General features: G+C 42.8%; 1 protein-coding gene and 1 long non-coding RNA gene across 6 annotated transcripts; one reads left to right on the top strand and one right to left on the bottom strand.

Moving 5' to 3' along the window:
- Positions 1–5070: 5070 nt before the first annotated feature.
- LOC140002405 (uncharacterized) lies at positions 5071–18313 on the bottom strand. Of its 5 annotated transcripts, none has more exons than XR_011808842.1 (4): positions 17550–18313; positions 15080–15180; positions 10105–13056; positions 5071–8241 (listed from the first exon to the last, which is right to left on the bottom strand). It is a non-coding gene; the product is annotated as an uncharacterized lncRNA (long non-coding RNA). The 5 variants fall into 5 exon arrangements; XR_011808845.1 differs by having other exon boundaries at positions 5071–6949; XR_011808843.1 differs by having other exon boundaries at positions 5071–10271; positions 10361–13056.
- Positions 11015–19837, top strand: CISD2 (CDGSH iron sulfur domain 2). The gene is made up of 3 exons (XM_027456009.3): positions 11015–11186; positions 18302–18513; positions 19481–19837. The coding sequence occupies exons 1-3, from the start codon at positions 11018–11020 to the stop codon at positions 19568–19570; spliced, it is 471 nt and encodes a 156-aa protein (XP_027311810.2). The 5' UTR covers positions 11015–11017; the 3' UTR covers positions 19571–19837.
- Positions 19838–23459: the final 3622 nt, after the last annotated feature.

Below are 23459 nucleotides of genomic sequence, written 5' to 3'. Positions count from 1 at the left end.
AGGGGGCGGGACCTCCCCGCTGTCTCCGCCCACTGGGCGGGGCCTCCCGGTGAGGGGCGGGGCCGCCGAGGCGCTCGCTCCCCGCCCCCGCCCCTGCCCCTGTCCGTGCCCGCGGGGGCGGTCTCGCGAGAGTTCGCCCCGCAGCCCGGCGCGGCTGATGACGGCGGGGCCCCGCCCGGCCGCCGCCCTGCCCCGGCGTGGCTGCGCGCACACAAAATGGCGGCCGCCGGGTCTACGCGGCTGCGCTGAGGCGGGCGGGAGGTATCCCTCCGCCCGCGCTCTCTCCCCGCGCTGCTGTCTCCTTCCGCGGAGCGCCTCAGAGCGCTGCTCCTGCTGAGGGGGCGGCCGGGGGCAGCGGGGCCCCGAGATACGGGGGGGGGGGTGTAGGGGGGGCGGCACTCTCAGCCCGTCTACGTTCTTCCTACATCTGGATTTTTTTTGTATTTTTTCTGTTGTAATCTACGTTTTCTGCTTATCGCTTCAATTGTATTAAATACCACAGTCAGGAAATGGAGCCCCCGCTACTGCGTTAATATTCCTGTTGTCCTAATCACGAATATTGCTGAAAAACACCTTGCTGGTCCTTGCCGCAGTCTGGATTAAGGATATTTTTACTGCTCCAAATCTTCAGTACATCTTTCTTTCTGTCACAGACGTTTCCTCTCTCTTAAATTGCTTATAAACTTCCTGGACTACTTTATTGTCATCTCAGGAAACCGGGGTACCTAGCAACGTTTCAGTTCCACATCTTTTAATTACTATTTGAGACTAATAACCTCTCTATTAAGACTCTAGATCTACCTTAACGTTATCATTTTGCAGTACAATTTAAGGAATAAAGAACTGCACAAACATGTTGCTGATAGTGTGTAGTTTTCCCTGCTAATAGGTAATAATTAACAAATTGACGATGGGTATTGTTAATTTGGTAAATCGGGTTTTGTTTACCTGCATTTCAGCAGTTACATGTTGAAATCAGTACATTACTTCTGAGTATACCTCTTGGTTACAGCCGTTCCTCAGAAATAGGTTTGCATACATCACTTCAGTATTCCTTTTTAGAGAAACGCTTTGTGGTGCTTAATGGTCATTTTTTCAAACAAACACATCAGTTTAAATGCCATTAAATACAATTGGGGCAATAGATTAAAAATAACGATTTGTTTAGGTACGAAAACCAAGTGTAGTTACAGTGCTGGGACAACTTCTGCAAGTCACAGCACACAGCCCTGCCTGGACAATGTCACGCTCTTCACCCTCATCTCCTTTTCCTCAAACTGCAGAGTGAAAACTGTGTGTTTTCCCCTCAGTTTTGGGATATTAATAACCTCAAATAAATATTTTACTTCAATAGGAATACCCACGATGTGGCACGCACCCAGGTTTCTCACCTTTACCATACGCAGTGGGTGTACTGCATGCTACTTGCACAAATCCCTCATATTAATAATGCAAAATGCAAGAGGCTTAGATGAGGGTTGCTGAAGATGGGCGTTGCAACTTACTGTGCAACTGCCCGGTCTATTTGGGCTTGTTTCATTTTAATTTGATTTTTGAAGCTAATCCTCAGAAGTGGCTGAATGGAGGTATTACCATGCCCAATCTTTGTGTGCCAGTGGAGCTGGGTTAGGTTTTCTGACGTTTTTTTATGCACAATAGCTCAGTAGATGTGGCATGGTAATGAATGGTTTGCAAAAATACTGGGAATAGCCTACTTGACTCGAATTCTCTCCCTAAATTGTATTTGTTTGTTTTTTAAGTACAGCGTTACAGGGCCCAGTGCAGCCAAATGGTCAGTACCCTCTGAAGGCTGATTGTGCCACCCCCTCTCAGCCGTTTCATGATGTTCCAGCAGTGCAAGCACGAATGGAGACCGCCTTGATATATTGTTATAGCACTTTTCTCAGAATGGAGAGGACTCGAGGGAAAAGCAGCCCAGCCTTAGTTAAGTGTAGCTGGCTTGCACATCAGTGTTAAATTTTCGCTTCTGCTTGCTTTAGACCAGCCATTTTTACACTTCTCCCATGCTACCTGTCTCCAAAACAGGTGGATCAACCGAGCACCCAAGGCTCCGAGCAGCATTCCATATGCAACACTTCATATAGCTGAGAGGAAAGAGGAAAATGTCTTCCTTTTCAGGAAAATAAAAAATTACTTTAAAAAAAGAAAGCCACCCTTCTCATTAGTGTATCCAGTAGATCATTATTAGTTTCTGTTTGGAAGAGACAAAACACAACAGCTTCTGCTGCTGGAAAACAAAGCACTAAGAAGATGAAAAACAACAACAGCTTCTCCCTGTTTGCACGTATTACCAGGCCTCAATTTTCTCTTCAGCATCCTGTCCAACTTGTTTTTCCTTTAATTATCATAAATCGAGGTTGCAAGTCAAATCCCTCTTCAGTCTGAGCAAATCTCACCTTATTGGGGACCCATTTGATTCGGCAGAGACCGTGAGGAATAAGATCACAGGGGAAAGCTGATAAAATAAGATTGTTCGATCACATTTTTAATGCAACAAATTGAAAAAAAAAAAAAAAAAAGACTGAGCTTGCCAACCCGAGTGCTGCCATTACATGACATTGGAAGAAAAACAGGTTTGGGGATGTCACTGGGTTCCATCTGATCCGTGTTTTAAATACCAAAGGCCAGAAGCCCTTCCTGTATAGCTGGGGGCTTCTCCCCTTCAAGAAGGATGGCAAGGTCACAGCTCCAGCCTTCATAGCACATGCTCAGCTCCTGACTGCTACCTCCAGGGCCATTTCTTCATTTTCTGTTGGGAAGACGTGGTAAAACCCTTTCACATCTGGAGTCCAGCCCAAGGTCAATGTGTTAGGCAGCAGTTACCTTTCTAAGGAATACAAGATCAAAGATCCAGCCTGGCAACTCTTCATCTTGCATTATTTCTTCAACAGCTTCTCTGACATCCTCACTGAAACAATTTCCCAGCTATCCCACATGTTCCCTTTGTATAGCAGGGCTTTCTGTCTCACTGCTAGGTCATGGGGCAAAGCACAATATGCTATTTTAAGGTTTTGCTGCTATATGCAGGGAGTTGTCAGATCTAACATCTAGGTCCACATGCAAGTCTCGGTGAAAAGCTTGAGGGCTTTATTGAATAATAGCATGCTGAGGGTTCAGAGCTCACACAACGCCGTGTGGGATTCACAAGAATTTAAAATACTTCAGCAACTTACACCAAGATCAACAGACTCCACAAAATCTTTTGGCCTTCAGAATTTTGCTTAGCACTTCATTGTTTAGGACTTTTTTAGTCTTGTAGTGACATTTTTTTTTTTTCAGTTGAAGATTTTTATCTTCTCCTGAAATCCTTAGGAGAAGTAAGAGCTATTTTACAAGCAGAAAGTTTTGACAACATAAAGTTCATTATGTTATTTTCACAGACCTAAACAACTGAATGTCTGAAAACTGCTACAGGATATTTATTAGTATTCACAGATTTTTTTATTTTTTTTTTCCAGAAAAACTACCATTTGATCTCAATGAAAGAGATACTCCTTTCATGTCAGCAGCAGTCAAAGGAATGTTTATTTTCTGTGCTGATTCAGCCCTATGGATATTGAAGCATGAAACCTCACAGGTGGGCATATGCACGGTGCAATTATGATGCCCATTCGCAAAAAAAAAGTTGTGTTGCCATGTAGTTATTAACTACGTTAGCTTTCTCCTTTTGGATGAATTGTTTACATTCATAAGCAAGCCCAAATTATACTTATATATATATATATATGGCAAAATAGCATCCTAACGTAGGGGTGTGAGGGGCTGAGAGGGTAGGCACAGCTGCTGAGATCAGCTAACGCAGGCTGAACTGAGCAGGTGAAACACCTCTCTGGAGCAAAGCAGTGTTATCAGCTCCGGTAGGCTGGGTTACATCACTTGGAGATCCGTTCAGAAAGGTGCTTAATGGTGACCTGCTTCACCCCCTGACTTCGGAGTCGGTTGTTTTTCCTCGTTGTACCTGCTTTTTGACCCCTCCGGCTGCCAGCAGACTGAGTGCTAATGCTGTAGTACTCTTACTGAAAATGACAGAGGCTCTTGCAGCAGCTGACAGCAGTACCTAATTTGGCCTATTGTGTTTACTAAAGGAGACATCAAAGGAGTCTCTGTTGCACTTTCAAGATATGTCTGGTTTTTTATTACTTTGAGGTAACTGATTACTAGTCAGATTCAGACCATCCTCATTTGGTTGTTCCTCCAATGCCTGTTCCAGGATGCAAACGTACCGAGCAAACCGCAGTCTTTGAGGAGCATTTGGGCTCAACAAACGCTTTGAACAATTTGCCTAATACAAGGTAAAAGTCCAGATCCGACGATCAGGATGACAGTTCATTATTCAGACAGGGTAGGTAACGTATTTCATGGGCTCCCTGCTATGGGTAAGGCTGGTCAGGCTTCACAGCGTGCTGCATTGCTTGATCAGATGCGTAGGCTTCAATTCAGCTGGCTTGCCACATTCTGAGTTCATTGTTTGGTTACTTACAGGCAATTAGTTGGCCCGTGCCAATCAGGACACTGATACTGTACTTTATACTTGTGTATTTAATGCCCTTCATCTTAGTTGAGACAGGAGGTTTTATACAAACTAATGCTGTTTCCCTGGCAGAATTATTACATAGCTTCGTACACTGCCGTGTTTTAATTGTCTGATACTATATTGACACACTTCACTCTAATGATTTAGGTAAATAGGAAAGTCCACTGAAATACTTTAATGTTTCTTTGTTTGGTTTGGTTTGTCTTTGAACTGCCAGAAGTTTATGCAATGTATTTGGACAATGGCTGTAACTATCCAAGTATTGTGTTACTACGACTCGACTCGTTTTACTCCGTCCCTTGAGCAACCTCATCTTTAAAGATTTGGCTGATCTTTTCAGGTTTTGGTATGTCCCAATTAAAATGTCCAAGAGGTTGCTTGGAGTTCAAATGCCCAGGTAATTACAGCCAAATATAGCTCTTGGAAGGAAGGAATATTATTCTAGTTTGCTGTCAGTGTAATTTGGGAAATATTGCTGATGACTCTAAATCACCAATACTGAAATTAGCCAGGTGTTACACGATTCATCATTATGGTTACGGGGATGGATCAGGGCAGTATTTCCGGGCGGGTGGGTTGTGACACACATGATAGTCATGAAACGTGGTTGGCACGTCATTGAAAATTTTACAAAATAGAAAGCAAGGGTGACCTTGTTTCTGCACTCCTGAAAACTTTTTTTCTTCTAGGTCAAGCATTCTTTGCAGCCATTCAAGAAAAAGTAACATTATTTATTTATTTTTTTTAATAATGGGACTTTATCTGGAAAAAAATACCTCAAAACTCTGAAAAAAAATACTGGTTTAAAGACTTGTTAGTGGCATCTAGAGATACTAATTTTCCCGTCATAGCAATTTAAATTTCAAGTTAACTGGGAAAAAGAGAATTTGTTAGTACTTCCTGAATATTTGGTGGCCTTTGTTAAATGATTTTGTGATCTCTGCATAGCTCCTGTATCAGAAAAACAAACACGGCCGCAATTAGGCGTGGAGGGCTCAGGTACTCTGAAGACTAAATGATGTGCTCAGCCTTACATAGTTCAGGATATTTGACAAACCAAGTCTTGTTGGACAGACATTCTGAGGGATGGTGTGTGGCATTCATTTCTACTGTACCTGGTTGTTGAAAAATTAGAACATTTCTGTCCCTGAAGCTATCAAAATAACATCTTGCTCAGGCACCAAACGCACATAAAAGTGTGAAAAAAATGAAGAAAAATAATTCAATGCCTCCTGGGGAAGCAGCTTAAAACATTCTCAAGTATCTTAATAAACTGAATATAGATACTTATGACAAGAATAATTTTCAATAAAAGACTTTCTTCTCTAAAAAGAAGGGGCACTAAATCTTTTTCTGTTTTCCAGGAGCACTCTCCTAGCGTGTTGATCAAGACAAATGCCTCTTAATTACTGTGTATTTCTTTTTCATTTTCCATTTAATTTGTATCTTTCACAGCCATTAGGCTCACCTTTCCCGTAAAGTAAGGAAACCTTTTGAACTTTGATGTGATGTGATTATAGCCTACTTTTCGTGTCGGTTGCTTTCACTGCTGATTAGAGGGGAAAAATAAAGAGATTTTTACAAAATGCTTTTACTTTGCAGATGTTGCATCTCCCTGCACTGGGGTGATGTGCAGAGTTGATACGAGACTCTGATGGTATCTCGGAGTGAGAAAGTGACTTAGAAATCTTCGAGGAAACAGCCAACTACCTAGATCTGGCACAGCTTAGCCTTGAGGAGGGAGGCAGGCTGAGAAATCTCCAGAGCACTGCTGTTTCACAGCAGCCTGAGGAATGATCAAGTGCCGTTTTACTGCGGTGTCAGTGGGCAGCGTGACACAGGAAGAAGTTGAGAGCAGAGTGCAGGCGTACTGTGGAGATCGTGTACTCTGTCCTCGGGAGGGGAAGCCGGTAGTTTTTCTGTGCTATAATTAGGCACTGCCAACAAATGCACGTTGCGTCACAGGAATCAGTCTTGTGGCATGCTCACCTTTGCCTTCCAAAATGAAGGAAATATCTTTCAGTGACAGCTATTACCCCAGGGAGTAAAGTACTCAGGGGACAAAGACAGCCTTAGCTGTCTGGTCAAGGCTACAGTCTTCCCTGACATCAGAGATCAATGCAGTTCAAAAGGATGCAGTCGGTTCCCTGCTGAGAACGCACGGACACACGGTGCTTCTTTTCCCTGGAATTCCCATGCTGAGAGAGCTGGTTGGATTTGTTGTTGGTGGTGTTACAGCTGTCCGTGTAGTAGTGTGCCGCTGATGTCGGCTTTGTCCTCTGTCGGTCCTTCAGCGCAGGGGAGGAGGTATCTGTTTTTCATCACTGCAGCTTCCTCCCAGGGGACAGTCTGGGGATTTTGTAGTCTGTTTTGTTGCAACAAACCAGGCAGAACCTGCCACAAATCAGTAACGTATCTGGTCTTTGTTTTTGAAGTTATTAGGGTATCCTAAAGATACTTGTTCTGATACGAGTAAAAATTTGAATTAGCAACTCTCTGGAAGCCAATAAAGTTCCAAACCTGTGCAATTCTTTATGTGACCAGGGGTCGGTCTGGATCGTCATGAGGTGTTACGTATTGGATCAACTTACTAATGAGGATGGAAAGATTGGATTAAAGTTTAAAACTCGTTGCAATGTTATATTTAATGTGCATCATCAGCACTACTTCACTGATGCTACCTGCAATAGTATCACGTCATACAACTTCAGTTACTTCCTCAGCTTTATTTAAAGGCAACAGGGATCAGTAACATAGCACTTGGATAGTTTTATCCTGCGTTATTTTTGCAAATATTCTACTGACTGTGAAAGCCACTGTTGTGGACCAATGCTAACCATTGCAAAAAAGACAGTCCTGGCTTGTAGAAATCTAACGATGTAAAAAGAGACAAACTGTTCTTTATCTGGGGATATCTAGGAAATCAACACTGAAGACACCTATTCCTTCTTGGGTTGGGATTTTCTTCAGCTTCGTTTCATATCCTCAACTATAATTTATGCATAGCACTTCCCCAAGACACTCCCCAGCAACAGCAGTCAGAAGAAGAAATTAAAATGTTAAACCTGTGGCTGAGAGATCAAAGACTGATTATTTCTTAGGTACAATTGCACATAGGCTCTGGTCTTTCTTGCACAAAGTAGCATTTTGGAGTTTGATACAATTCTTAGAAATCTTGCCATTCTTCTTTACATTCCTGTTTTCATTCTTTTTGGAAATTAGCGCTCTACAACCCATGACAATAAACAGCATTCTGAGCCACAGGGACATTTAAAAATGCAACAATAATACATGCTGCGGTAGGACACTGCAGCTACTTAGGCAATTACAATAGCACCTGCTTTCAAAACATAATAGTTACATTGTAAAATGCTTAGACATTAGCTAGATTAAAAAGTAATAGCAGGCTAACTTCTTTCGGTCTGGATTTCTCCTTTCATCCCCCATTGATTGTAAAATAATTTAGTATAATTTTATAATATGATAATTATGCTATCCCAAAATTACCCTCCTGATTCGTTTATAAGTGATTTATTTTCTCTACCCATTTTCCTCTCGAGCATGGTGCACACTGCAGAGGAGCAGATATTTTCCACAAGCTCCAGCAGAAGCCACTTCCAGTGCCAGTTCAGAGAGTCAAGTGAAAGCACGACAGTCTCAGTTTTCTTCTAACAGCAATTAAGCCTCTGGATGTAAAAATAACAAATGAAAACCTAACTTGGCTGCAACACAACTGCAACTCACTCACAACGTTCATAAAGCAGGAAAGTAACCTTATATATACATATGGTCTTACGGATTATGTGTTTGAAACCAGTTTACTTATTCTTTGAGACTAGTTTTTTTTAATACTCGGGTGTTGACAGTGCTGCATACTGACGGAGACCACATGAAATGAATCACAGTTCCTGCAGCCCTTCTGGGGTGTCATGATTTTGCTTGCTTTTGGGGAAGCAGAAGAATAAGAGATCTTTACAAACAGCAGGAACGGCAGCTAATCAACCCCCATTGTGAAATGATTCAAATACAAAGGGAGAGATCTAGCTTCCTCCTAGATAGAGCCATGCATTTGCTGATGCCAGAAGCCAGCCCTTTGGCGACAGGCTAGTTTTTAGTTGACAACAGTAGTTTTGCCTGCTGCGGAGATTATTCGAGGCACTTGGTATGGATAATGGCAATGCCAATTCCAAGAAAATGGTTTTAACAACACAAGACATCCTGTTGATAGAAAAGCTCATAAACATGAAAGAAAGCTGAGCAAATTACTGCGCTATTTAAGCTTGTTTTGGAGATGGAAGGATTGTGTGTCTGCTACCTCGGAATCTTTCATCTTTTATCCTTACAGGTATGTACTTGGTAAAATAAAATACATCAATATCATCTATAAATGTTCTTTTCCTTTGCAAATCTTAATGTGTTCTAGACAGACCAGCAAGCATTATCTCATTCTGCAGCTGAATTAAAGGCGCAGGGGCATTAAGCAATTTATGCAGGGTTAGAGAGGAGGAACAACAGCAGCTTCTTTTCACCTGCATTCAGATGGAGCAGGGCTGACCAGCATTCGGATGCTGAAGGCGACTCTTACTTCTGCTGAGAGCTGGACCAATGCAGCTATGTTTCAGTAACATTGCACTTAACAGAACAAGCCCCACCAAACATGATCTGCACCTCTGCCATGAACTTTTCCACTGTTTTCACCGAAGCATGTACAGGAGCAAGTCCTCTTGCCGATTCTCTTTTGAGTTGTATTTGGGGAGCTCCTTGTAACAGACCTGAGCTAGCACTAATGATGTAGACCTACTCACGTGGCCTCCAAGCTGCACCTTGTCTGTAATGTACTTAGTTGCTGAAAAATCTTAGTGATAGAAGATACCTACAGCTGAAAGCAACAATTATATTTCAGTATTGGTGACCTAGGTTCTGTTCCAGTAGCTGTGCTTGGGCTTTTTGTGCTGCTTTTATTACAGCAGCTCCTATATTCCCTGCCCAATACCAGATTTTCAGTGGCCGTGTTCAACATGAAACACACAGGCAGAGGCGATCTCTACTTTAAACATTCATAAACCAAAGCTAAATATGCAACAACAAGTGACCCTGCCATTCTTCCCAAAATGCTACAAGAGTTTCCAGATACCCAGCAGCACTGAGATTTGAGACACAAAGAGATATGGAGTTGTGTCCATATATATGTCCACACAGGGGGTTAAATGTCTGTAACAGAAAGAAGATGTCACACATGCTCTTGATATTAACCAATCATAAGTCCTTCCCCTGTAACTAGGTCCCTAAAGATGGACAACTGCGTAAAACCCTCTTCTTTTCTGCAGGACTGAGTGAGCCTGCAGCTTACATTTTCCCCCTTAAGTCAAACAGGAAGTTTGCGGCCAAGCTGGAGAGCAAACACAGATCTCCCGAGCCCCAGCTCACACCGGATGCCCAAAGCCCATCTTTTGCCTCCCCTTCAGCTAAGAATCTCATTCAGGCTTCACTTTCTTTATAGTTTTTCCACAAGCAGTGACATCACCCCTTCATACACCAAAACTACTCACGCCTCACGTCAGGTGATGCCCGTGCAGACAGGCGAGGCGCAGTGCGAGCGGCTCCTCTCTGCAGCATGTGCAGAGCATCGAGCGGTGCTGAGTGGGGCGCAGATCAAAGCAGGGCTTGGTGAAATGTCAGCTGTGCTCCCCGGGCCATAGCGAGCATCCGGAGGAGGCTGAAAGAGCAGAGGAAAGGATGGAGGGAGGGAAGGACAGGGGGGCGTGAAGCTGTTTGATTCACAGCTGAAGGATTTACTTGATGCACCTTCAGCCTCGCGTATTCTTCCTCCAGAGTTTCACAAACAAGGTTACGTCATGACGGGTCCGATCTGCAATCTTTGCAGAATAATCAAACGTTTTGCTCTTTCATTATCTCGTCAAAGAGCAGGCATTTGCCTGCATAAGGAGGAACCCTCTCAGAACATCAGACACAGTCATCACCAGCCTAAACTTGGGTGAGGCGGGGAGCTGAGACTCTCGGAGATCACAGGAATATTCTCACTAGCTAAAGATGATTCATCAGCAACAGTTAACGTAGGCTCACAGGTAGGAAAGCAACATTCAGGCCAGAAGCACAGACAAACTGCGTTTGTTTGCCTTAAGCCTGGCTTCGAGCGTTTAGTTTCTGCCTCAGTTCCTCATGGCCATTTTAATCTTAAAACAACGCATTTTGATTAACATTGCCCCGGATCTCTGCGAACCGGGCTCCACCTTCCCACTGCCCAATTTTTACCCCCAACACACTGCTCCCCGTGCCCTAAAATTAGCGAAAATCGTACGCGGCGCTCGGAGGCGCAACCACACGCCCCCATCCCCTCAGCGCCGCGCCCCCCTCCCTAATGGCCGGCGCCGCCCGCGCGCCCCCCGGCGGCTGCAGCGCCCCCGCGCGGCGCAAGCCTGAGGGGGCCCCGCCCGGCGGCGCATGCGCGGCAGCAGCGGCGACGGTTGGCGGCCGTTGCCTTCCTCCCCCCCCCCTCTAACGGGCGCCATGGTGCTGGAGAGCCTGGCCCGCATCGTCAAGGTGCAGCTGCCCGCCTACCTCAAGCGGCTGCCGCTGCCCGAGAGCGTCGGCGGCTTCCTCCGCCTCACAGGTAGGCGGCCCCGGGGCCTTCCCTGAACTCCTCGGCTGTCCCCCGGGGGGGAGGAGAGGGCTGGCAGCCGGTGCTCGGCCGCCGTTAAAGCGCCCGGTGAAGCCCCGTGAGGTGAGGGGAGGTGAGGGGGGTGGGGAAAAGGGGGCTGCTCCGCCTCACCTGTCCGGCTGGGCGAGCGGGGGTCCCGTCAGGGCAGGACGTGGGGTTTGGCTGCAGGCCCGAGCCCCAAGGTAGCCGCTGTGCAGAGCTAACGGGCGCAGCTGGAGAGGGCTCCGTGTGGGAGTCCGGCTTGGACGCGAAATGAAGCTTTTTTTAAAATGTCTTTCTATATATATATATTTTTTTTTTATAAGCCTTGGATATTTTCCCTCCCTGGCCCAGGAAAAAATTCCATCTATTAGTCATAGCCTTATTCCAGAGCGAACAAGAAAGAAAACTCTACGTTAAATCCTTGTGTGCTCAGGGCATCTCAGTGCTTTGCAAACTGGAACTGTGCGAGCTCAGGCTCTGGCACGGTACTGCAGGCAGAGCCTCACATAGCTGGAATAACAAGATTAGTTTGGCGATACTAAACAAGAGGAATATTCTAACAGGAGCTGGCTGGAAGCTGAAGACATCTTCAAAGTGTAGGATCAAGCCCATGTGTTTTTCTTGCAGCACCAAGCTGTATGACTTCAGCAGTGCTGGGAAATGGGTTCATTTAAAACTAGTTCTGAGTACTTTTTACAGTGTGCATGCTCCTTGTAAACTTAGAAGCCCCATTATCTTTCTCAGGACAAGGAAACCTGTCCTTCCATCCCCATAACTACTCTTTCATCTGAAAGTGCTGCTAATTATATTGACCAAAAGAGAAGCTTAGTTGCTATAAAGTTGGAGGAGGGGATATAATGAGATTCAGAACAAAGCAGCTTCTCCTACCCCGGCTTTTGAAAGTTTCCTAATTAAGTCTTTGTCTTTTTAACCACGAGTGGTGCTTCAAGTTTCTTAAGCTGAATAATACCTGAGCTTACTATCTTGCTTCACGTTTCCAGACATACATTTCTGTTACAGGATTATTGTGCAGCCTCTGTATGTGTTCATACTGCACAGTGAAGTAATTGAACTTATTCTGAAAACCTCTGGTCAGAACTCTCTTTTTTCTTTTTTTTTTTAATAGAAGTGTTTTACTGTCATGTTGTTAACCCCCTTAACAAATACTTGCTTGAATTTGGAGGGAGGGGAATAAGTAAGCAACAGAAACCCTCAAGGGAAGACCAAACGTATGAAATGTCAGTCCCCAAAACATGAAACATAGGTAAAAGAAGGAACAGAGTGGGAAATTGCTTTGAGACCTTTTAAAAATTCAGCGGGCATAGCTGAAAAAAAGGCATTACCTCTAATTATTAGTGATTTCTTTGACTGGTTTCATGTTAAACACTGAAAAGTTGAAACAGAGGGATAATTAAAAATACATAACTATGGAGACAATGTTTTGACACACTTCATTTTTTCAGCAATCAGCTAGAATAATATCTGATGTCCTGCTTAGATATCTTCATCTGAAGTGAAAATGAATGAAAATAGGAGAAAAAACAGCAAAATTTTACAAGATGCTTAATAAGACATAGGGTAGATGCAACAGACTGAAGCTTTTCAACAGAAAATGCTGGGATGTTACACCCTAGGCACATAAACTTAAAATGATCCTATCTTAATGCTATTAAAAGTTATTGAAATTCACTGAAACCTCACTGCTCATGAAAGATTTCTGTACTTACCTGCACCCAGAGCCACTGTCAGTCTCAAGTTTTGTCTAATAAGTGTGCTTCCGCAAGCATCTCCTCTTCTGTGTTGTTGTGTTCTGAGCGTGCCCCATCCTGAATTTGTAGACCTGTAAAGGTAGGGGATTCTGGGAGTTGTTTTGTAGCAGTGACTTAAAGGTACCCCTTATAACAGGGTAATGGTAGCACCAACCCTACTGTAAGGGGCTGTATTTTACGTTGTTGAATAGTAATTCACCATTTCATAAAACAGATACGGTTTCTAGCTTTAAAATCAAATTTCCAGGACTGTTGAATGAGTATAATGCAACTTAAAAACTGGAAGGAAAATGGTAATTATAAGTACCTTTAATTGAATAACATCAGTGAATGACTCTTAAACAATAGTGAAGATTAGATTTAAATTTCCTTCTGTGTTTACTACTACTACTAGAAGTTTTAGGGCATCATATTCTTTGGCAAATAATACATCAAGCATTTTCCTTGCTTTGTTTTGGAAGGTCAGAAATAATATTGATCTTCAATCATTTAAATGTGTTAGTATTTGTCCTTTGGCATCTGCTGAACTCAGGGACCAGCCCTACAAAGCACTTGCTGGTGTTGACTTTGTTCACAAAGTCGGGCCAGAACTGAAATTGGGAATGGTGCAGTGCTTTGCTTGTTAGTGCTTTTATTGCTTCTATAAACCTTTGGTAGCTTCCAGGCAGATGCAGCTCCAGTTCCTGTGGTGCATCAGTTGTAGAAACACCAGACCAAAAGCACAGGGAAGAACCTTTCCTGTAGGGTATTGTTAAGGTGTGCTGATCATAGACCTTGAGACACCTGCTGTTTGTTATGATCTCGCCTGACCACAGTGGAAAACTGCTTGCTTGGAGAGAGGAAGGCTTTTAATGTCCAGTGCAGAACTCCTGAACGTAAAAGCAAGGAGGGAGGAGGGAACGAATGTGTTTGACCTTGGGTTTGAAAATGGATAGCTGAATTATCGCACTGCTGCTGCTCAGAAGCCTCTTTCAGTTCCTTGTCATAGCTGCTTTACCCTTCCCTTCTCAAGTTCACTAAAACGATCAGTGTTGCCGTCTGCTGGCTTTGCTTTCTGTCCTGGTAAGTTTCATTAAACTGGAACAGCAATTAACCTCAGAATAACATGTGATCAGGAGTGAGAAAAGGGAATTTCAAGGTCTCTCTAGGTGCCAGTCTCCTTTCTATAAACATGATGTGTTCCTGTGTGGGCTGTCATGCACCTGGCATACATGTTAAGAGGGACTTGAGTGTGACAAGCTGCCAGGCAGAAAGAGGACAGTTTTGTGGGTCATCTGTTGCTGGCAGAAAGAAGGAGGGCTGACATCAGATAAGCTCTGCATACTCTCTGGTCATGAACAATGAATTTCTCGTTTGCAGACTAACTTGCTAACCTACCCTTGCTTTGGCTTTCTACTTTATTATTTAGTGCGCTGTGCTGTTAAAAGGACAGTCACCTCTCCACCTCCCCACCTGCTGAATAAGCTAACACTGAAGTGGTGTGCAGAGTCCTTTGATTTTAGTTTGTTTAGCAATGACAACATCAATAAATGATCAAGCAAACAAACAGAAAACAGGCCAGAACAGCTATTAGTTCTGAAGAGAAAATAGTTGGGTCGATATTTTGAGCCTGCATGAAGAATTGTGGCTGTTCAGAGAGAAGACAACCACGGTTCCAATATTCATTTTGACTGGTAGCTAATACTTGTTAAAACTTTGGCTTGCGGTTGAGTTATCATCTTCAGAAACTGCTTTTGAGTCTGCACAGGGTCATTTCCGCGTAAATGAGCTAAAACATGAAATCAAAGTGAAAGATCAAGAAGGGCTGGTGAAAGACATCCAGGCAGTAAACACTGGCTTTGATTTGACTCTCAGTGGCTGGTTGGTCCTGTTCTGCTCACAACGTTTGTGTTTCTTATTTTTGGAGTTGTTACTGTTGGACTAAAAGTTAAGAAAAACCTTTTCTCAAAAACTTAATGCCATGGCCTGTGGTCCATGGTCTCAGCTTCTTGCAGTTCTCTGGGCACTCCTGTTTCAGTGATGTTCCTGATACTTTCCAGGACTTATCTTTGGGATTGGTCTCTATCCTAATACAAGTCAAGTTTGAAGACTAACCTCTTCGATCCTCTGCTCTCCATTTCTGGCTCCAAAGACTGCCTCTTCCCAAGCAGCAGAGCTGATAAAGAATCTCCAGAATCAATGTAGTTGAGTATCAGCTGTGAAAATAAACAGAATTTTGTGAATTGCCTTACATCTGCTTCAGAAAGGTATGACTGGCTTCAAAACCACCCAGCAGCTTGCGGTTGTAGGAAGATACCTTTGCGTTAATTTGGGTGAATGCTCCCCTGCTCCCCTACCCCTCCTAGTCCAAAGGTCTGGGACTTTTTATTTTGTGACGGTATCTTGTTTCTCATGCCCTAGAAACATGGTCACGTTGTTTTTTTCAGTCTAAAAGTATGAGCCTGTGGCAGTCTTGTTGACAATAAAGTCAATTTACGATTAACATACAAGTTGGTATAACCTGGGGCTTTCCAGAGACCCCCAGAGTAGTGTTATCTCAATAAATCATTGGTAGCTGAGGAGAAAACTCTTCATCAGCACTTAGCACCGTAGAGATGGGAAATAATACCCATGATAAATAATATCCCTGTGCTTCCTATTCCTGTCTGTTTCTAGTTTCCTTTCTAAGAGGTTACAGCTGTCATGTTCCTCTTTCACTCGGATGAACCCAGCTGGTTAGGAGCCTCCCACAGACACGACTGGTGGCCCAGTGAGTGTTCTGACTTCAGAGTCCTGTCAGGGAGTTTAAAGCTGTACTGAGATGCCACTTGCTGTTCAGTTGCTGGTCTCTTACTAACATTTAATTCTGGCCAGACTGCTCTTTTTTGTGTGTCACTTTTAGTCCAGTGGGATTCCTACCATTCAATAGGCATCCTGCTTCTCTTTATGGTGCAGCTGTTGGGATGCCTATTCTGTCTTGGAGTTCAGTGTAGCTTTGTAGATAGGCAGCTCTTTGCCAACAGTCAAGTTAAATGTTGAATTTGATTAATTTTTTTTCAGTGACCAAAGCTTTTTCCCTCTCTTCCAAAGCATGTTTTAAGTCAGCCCTTCATATAAAATCAGAAAGCACGTTCAGATGGCTGTTGATGGGCTGTTCTGTAACAGTGCATCTCAACTGATGCTACTCGTGATACCATTTTTGCTGTATGAATGATAAGGCTGGAACATGGCTTAGTTTGTGTTTGTGATTGGTATCATTTACCTCTTAGCTTCATAGTCCCACCAGAGTTACCACCATCTTGTGAAAGTTTGAGATGTTAAGTCCTTCCTAATAGTGGTGACTCAAAGAGTAAATGACACTATGCCAGCAGCTTCTAAAGTGGGGTTTGGCCATGTATGGCCAGGAGGGGCTGCCTAGTTAGCTGGCTGTCCAGACCTCTTTCCTCAGGACACTCTGTGACAGGTTTGCCTTGGTGGCTCCTGTCGTTATTCTGTCCTCTGTCTTTTCAGACGGTGACAGGGAAAGGTGTCTGTGAGAACTAAATGGTCAGTCTTTGGGGGGACCACTCTGTCTGTCCAGAACTTAATGCTTCTCTCTACTGGAATATTCAGGAAACTTTCATTTTTAATGAGCGTGTTCTCCCTCTTATTGAGGGAGAGTAAAACTGCTTAAATATTTTGTCTTACTGTTATTTATGGTAATGATAGAAAAGACAAACAGTTACTGCTGTCCAGGAAGCCCGATGTTTTGAGTAGCACTGAGATACTTAAATGTTTTCAGTTAATTATTAATTAGGGCCCACAGCTGCTTGAGGGAACAGAGACCAGTCTGTTGTGGTGACTCCTACAAAATACTGTCAAAAATTGTTGTGCAAAGGAACCACTGCAAATGCAGGCATGGAAAGACAGCACTGAAGGTTCTTGCAGCATCTTTATCATTTATTCAGTTGTGGCGCATTTCCAGATAAACGCAGTAAGCATGGTTTTCACACCAAAGGAAATAGAAAGCCCAGAGAACATAAAGCTATTCCTGCAAAGTATTTTTGTTACGTGGTGTACTTCCAGAACCTTCAAATTATTAAGAAATACTGCATTCTAACGGGAAAAGTATTAGCATGAGCAAGCTCTTTATTGTTACAAATAAAATTAAGCCTCACAAAGTAATGTGATTTCTGAGAGCTCACAGTCTACCTAGCATCCTCAGCCTGTTCTACTGCTTTCAAATTGTAGAACAAAATTTTGATATGTTCTGATCCTAAATCATTTAAAAGAGGAATTTGATTATTGTTTTCTCTTACAAAGTGCTTGTGAAATTGTGCTCCAGCTCATTCAAGTTCTTTGTTTCTCAATTTAAAATGTTTTGAACATCCTTCTATTTCTTTATGACTACTCAGATTTAATGTATTCTCCAGAAATTAAAACCAAAGCACCTCTCTCTATTGCTACATACATTGTTAAATTACACCGAAGTATTGTCACAGCTTGTTTTGTTGGAAAAGCGTATCAGCCTTTAAAGTACATCTTTTACCAGGTGCTGAATTTCTCTCAAAGTTCAATAAGTCTTTTTTGTACTAATATGTCTTACCTGTACTTAAAATAAACGTCTCAGGTTGGTAAAAAGCAGTTTCCTGGGGCTTGACTTATGTAGAGGTACCTAGAGAAGGAGTCCTGACACTGGCTATGTGCATTGTAGAAAATTGTTGTGGGTCCCTGAGCAAACAGAGCTTTGAAAAATAAAAATAAAAAAAGGGAAAGGTTTTGTTAATGCTTATTTGAGGATAGGCATTAGATCTGCCAAAAGTTCCTAAACACAACTTGGAACAAAGCAAATGAGGAAAAGAATAAAACTCTGAAATGAGCAATTAAAAAATTAATTATAAAGCATATTGAGTAGTTCTTCATATACAGAATGTAAGATACCGACACTGAACCACAGTGAATTTTTACTAACTTCCCACGTGTAATCATGCCCTGTTTGCTAGTACTTGGTGGTGTTTTATGTTTGGTGAGCAGAACCTCTGTAACTTTAGTTCCTCATTTCAGTACACCTTTTACTTGTCTTATTTTTTTTCCATCAAGTCATTTTCTAGTGTGTTAAAAAGTAAACTTCAGATGAAATTCCAGGAGTCCAGTTTGTGCCTTAGCTACAGTAAAACCCAGATTTTAATCTGGGACTTCTTTCGTCTTATGACTTACCCACAAAGTCTCACCTGCCCTCAGAGCCTTGCTGACTGTGCAGTCCTGTTCCCTACCCTAAGCCTAAATCATGTGAGAATAGCTGACGCTGCACCAGACTGAATGGTGTCAAGAGCCAGTCTGAGTTCCACCTGTCTTCAGTTTCAGAATGGCTGCGGTTATTGCCTTTCCTGGGCGTGCTGGCCTTGCTGGGTTACCTCGCTGTTCGTCCGTTCCTTCACAAGAAGAAACAGCAAAAGGATAGCTTGATTAACCTCAAGATCCAGAAGGAAAACCCAAAAGTAGTGAACGAAATAAATATCGAAGATCTGTGTCTCACTAAAGCTTACTGCAGGTGTTGGCGTTCAAAGACGGTAAGGTACTTTGTGCTACTGTAGGATTTGAGGTTGAAACTTGCATATTTTTATCAGTTCTGTGGTAGTGAGTTGCAACAAGGTGACCTCTTGCTTTTCTTGGGAGGTGGAATAGCATCCTGGGAGAATGGCACCGTTCTTACTTTTCTCTACTGTAAACCTAGCTACATGCAGAGAGCAACTGTTGAAATCTGTAATAAAAAAAACACCACACACTAGGGTTTTTCCTAGAAATAGTGACCATCTGTGATTTAGATTAAAACAAAGCAAACCTTAAGGTTTGCAAATATATTCCAACTAATTAGAAGATCAGTTAGAATCATTAAAGTTGGAAAAAAACTACGATTCTGTTCTCTGATGGAAAAACAGTACTTCGAAATTTGTTCATATTAGAATGAAAGTAGAGTGGGGCCTCTGAGGGAAAGCATATCCCTACCTGGTCCAGAGCAACCACTAGGTGACTGCTTTGGATGGTCCGTGTCCCCTGCATCAAACAGAAGTAGATGGGTAATTCTCATCTCCTTCTTGCGATTGTCCTGATATCACTGATGGCCTCTCTAGACTGAATGCTTTCCTGTTTTAGCAAAAAACTATGCCTGGGACCTAGAAAACTCTCTCAAGTACTTCTCGTTCAGACGAATCACTTCAGAAAAATATACTGGCTGAAAATGAGCTGTTGAGAGCACTTTTACTGGCTCTGCAATAAACCTTAAGCCACTAGTGGCTGCTTTGGTCCCTGTTCCTTCATGGTGAAGGCTTCATCTCTAACTTTGTGTCTATGAACAGCTATTTTAGGACCTCACAAACTTAGCTACCTGTTAACAATGTGTGTGTATGTTTTTTTAGTAATGGGCCTGATAGGGTAACAGGGAGTTTGATGTTGAAATGGGGCAATGGAGGAGGAATGGAGAAACTAGCAGCAAGTGCTGTACAGAGGTGTACTAATTTCTCGTTTGTTTTCTTCCAGTTCCCTGTCTGTGATGGCTCGCATAACAAGCACAATGAACTAACAGGAGATAACGTAGGTCCACTAATACTCAAGAAGAAAGAAGTATAGCGAATGCTTAATCCAGTAGATCATGACTGAGAAGTCTTTTATACTGTTGTAGTTGCAAGGGGCAGCATTTTATTATGTGATTGGTATGATTTAGTCTAATGATGGCTGTAGATTTCTTTTTGGGATAAACTGCGTTTAGACAGTGCTAAATCTGTCACTGTTTGATATTTTATTCTGAGAAGAACTGTCTGCTTTGTAAAGCTGTAAAGTAACTGTCTCTGTAAATAAGTCGTTTATTTCACCAATAAAATGACTTCCTACACCTAAGCCTTGTTTGTACGAACACGTAACTGCAAAAATGTCACTATTTCCAAGGGAACAGGTCAGCCAGTAACATTGCCCCTTTATGCTGAGCTCCCATTTGTCATTCGTGCTCTTGTGAGGAAACAGATTTGCTCCTTGCAAAGTTCATACGCGCTGCAGATGCTGCTACTTGTAGTGGGGACTTTTCTGGGTGGAGCTGGTTAAATGACAGAACCACCAAAGGGGAGGTGAACTGTATTCTTGGCTTGTTACTGATTCAGAATGGTTATTAGGGCAAGTCAGAACTTTGCTGTGGTAGGGCTTAATTTCAGATGCAGGTAACTAACTACATGCTACTTATTTAACTGCTAGGCTCCATATTAATTCTTCTAAAGTGCTTTATTCAATGAAAAGCTATTGGTCTGCTTAGAAGTACAAGTTAGACAGTTGTGTAAAATTGTGGCACAAATGCAAGGGAAGTTTTGACTGTTCCTTAACAAGCATTTTGTTTGGCTTGTTGGTAGGTGGGAAGCCCCAGAGCACCATGCTACTGCCAAAGCTTATCACCAGTGCTGGAACAAGTACAAGTCAGGAAGCCGTTCTCACACCAGGGCTGTCACAGCAGCAGCAGAACTAAAGTAATCACTGCATTTGTAACCCTTGTAGGTCTCGGTACCTAAAGCTCTTGCCTTGCAGCAAAACGTGGCAGATTAGGATGTGACTGTGGGTTACCTGACTGCTTTTGCACAGCGTGGAACAGAACTGTGGGACAATCTAGCTTTGTTGAAATGCTTCACGGGAATCTTAATAGATGAAAGCAACCTGTAACCACTACCCCATTAGGATATAACACTTATAACAGAGGACGATCCATCATGATATTGTCTTGTATTGTAGTGTTTGCCATTCTAGATAATGTATAATAAACACTGAGACCATTACTCGGGTTTAGTGGAGAAATTGCTAGATGAAATACAAAAACATGTTTAGACAATGCTTTTCAATGCACGGCCTAGTGCAGCAGTCAGTTATTATATACAACCGTGTGCACTTCTAGCTTTTATCAGGATATTTCTGCATTCAGGTAATTTGATTTTTCCCTAAGTTTGAGAAGTAAGCTCTGTACATCATCCTGTTCTCACTTCCATTGTTCCACTCGGCTACTGTCAGTGTACGTAGTACAGCAAAAGTGGCTTTGTTTCTCCCACAGTGCTATTCCAAAAGAAGAACGACAGTGTAAAGCTTGGCCTCTCGACTCTAGCTCTAGGACAGTTTGATTATGTAATGTTTTTTTCTTCCTGCTCGCTATTAGAGATGACTGCTGCTAAACTATATACAACTACGGCTACAAAACAAGTAGTTTTTCACTTGTTTCTGCTCATGTTTATAAGGGAACGGAGCATATTTGGAACTGCACTAGCAGCACTCACAGCTCCTTTTTAGAAAGGACATTTTAATAATTTCTACATGATACTAAAATTAAGGTCATAAGGAAGATAGACGACCATTTCCTTGTATTTCAAAGTCTGTGAAGGGAATACTATCTCTCATGGCCTCAGTTAAAAGGAAAGTGAAGGAGGCACCCATCCTCCCTCATGCAGTGTTGAAGCAGGCCTATGTTAGGTGCAGTGAGGAGCCCTAACATACATGGATTGTACATACTTGTAGGTTTAATATCCCTACCAGAAAATATAATTTCATCTTCTGCAAGTACCACCTGCAAAAGTACAGCTATACAACTGAAATAAACAAGAACTTAACAACACTGGCTATGGTATTTTTGCTGTAGAAAATCCAAACCAAGATTTCTGCTGCTGCTTTGGTTATCAAAGTAAGAGTTCAGTTTTCGCCTACCTGCCTTGTGAAAATTGCTGTGCAATGCATTAATGTTCTCATCAGTGCTGAGAAGGGCAGCAAAACACTTCCCAGGATGAAGGGGAATCAGGAGAGTCTATCACCAGCAGCTACCAGAGTCACTCATCCTCTTTGCTTTCAGGAGTCCTTGGAAGGTTGTTGTCTGTACCAACAGCTCTCGCCAAATAAATGAAATTTGCTTGGACCGCTAAGTTCACAGCACTGGATAGGACTGTCTTATCTGATCCTGTGCTGCTTGCAGCTTGGATTCTTCATCTGCAAGCCACATGCAGGAGTTTTCCCTCTGAAGTTAAAATGATGTCCTTGGAAAGACAGATGCCAAAGTAAGAAAAAAAAGTCACTGCTGACTCCTTTAACAGTTAGCTTGCGCTCAAAGTGCAAGTCTGTCCATTTAAGCAGACACCCCTCCTTCTCCCCCTCCAAAAAAAACCACCACGGTTTACTTATCTGTTCAAATTATCTTCATGAGGTCCGTGGGGTTAGCTAAGAACTGAAGTGTCAGCAGAACCCTTTATCTCGGTTGACAGAGTTGAACCAATTACCTGCTAGAATATATTTGGCCGCATCTTGGCACTGGGTGACTTTTCTGCCCTCATCTGGAAGCTCTACACAAAGGGATAAATTTGCCCAGTTCTAAGAAAGACCAGGACTCAGGCAGCAGACCAGCTCTTCAGTCAGGAAAAAGCAAAAGCCAGAAAAGGCAGACATGGCATGCTGCAACATGCCTTCTGCACACAGCTCGAACGCTGGTACCTACCTTTCTTTTGACTACGATTTTGAAGACTTGGTGTAATGAACTCCAATGAAACATGTAAATGGATAAATTTAGAGAAGGGTGTCTGACCTGGGTTGCCTATTAGACAAAGTAAATGTGAAATGCATCTGGCACTGAATTTCATCTCTTGCACTCTGTATTTAAAAAGCAAAATGCAAGAACTACCGTTCACCGTTTTGCGGCCATATTACACCCTGAGTGTTTCACAATTAATTTTAGACTTCATCCAAGTTCTCTAGAATGTGCGGTTTGGCTGTAAAAGAGAGAGAAAACAGTGATTATAATTACACTATCATTGCATCCCCAGCTTGTGTGATTTCCTGTGTCCAGATGGCCCATTTCTGTCTTTTCCCATATGCTGCCTGCTGTAAGTGCCTGCCGCATGCCGCCAGGACCACGCTGTGCCGTCAGACTGTTCTGCTGCAGAGGCTCTCCTCAACCTTCTGGTGCTGCACGTGCACGCAGTGCTCAGTACTCCTCCACGTGACCCTGTGATTGTGTCTGCATGGCAGCCGGGCTCCGTTGGCTATAGGTTACTGCAGCTTGCCCCCTGATTTTATTTCCTCCAAGTAAGAGAACGCTTGGCACGGCACAAAGATTTTACTGGCTTGAATTTATGTGTTATTCAAGAATGATTTCATGGCATTTTGTTCAAAGGAAGGTGGCCTTGTGGCTTTACCCATGCAAACTCAGATATAAAGTGAAATCGTATCTCTTTAAATTAACAGCTATTTAAAATGAGCTGAAATTGTCAGTCTCAGCCCTAATGTTATGTTTCTTCTCACGAGAAGACAAGTGTTTTGTTCCTGTCCAGAAGACAAGGAGAGGAGCATTATATAGCATTAATGTTCTTCATATTAGATCTGCAGGACTATGTTAAGAGCTGCAGTCGGATTCAAGATTTAATAAAGGTCGAGGGAAACGGGTCTTGTAACAGCCACGCATGGTGGTGAGGAAAGGAAAATTGAGTTTGAATTAGAAGACAAAAACACTTCC

This window comes from Anas platyrhynchos, chromosome 4 (genome assembly GCF_047663525.1).
Source record: "Anas platyrhynchos isolate ZD024472 breed Pekin duck chromosome 4, IASCAAS_PekinDuck_T2T, whole genome shotgun sequence".
Taxonomy (NCBI): domain Eukaryota; kingdom Metazoa; phylum Chordata; class Aves; order Anseriformes; family Anatidae; genus Anas; species Anas platyrhynchos.
This window is presented reverse-complemented; position numbering and strand designations above follow the sequence as displayed.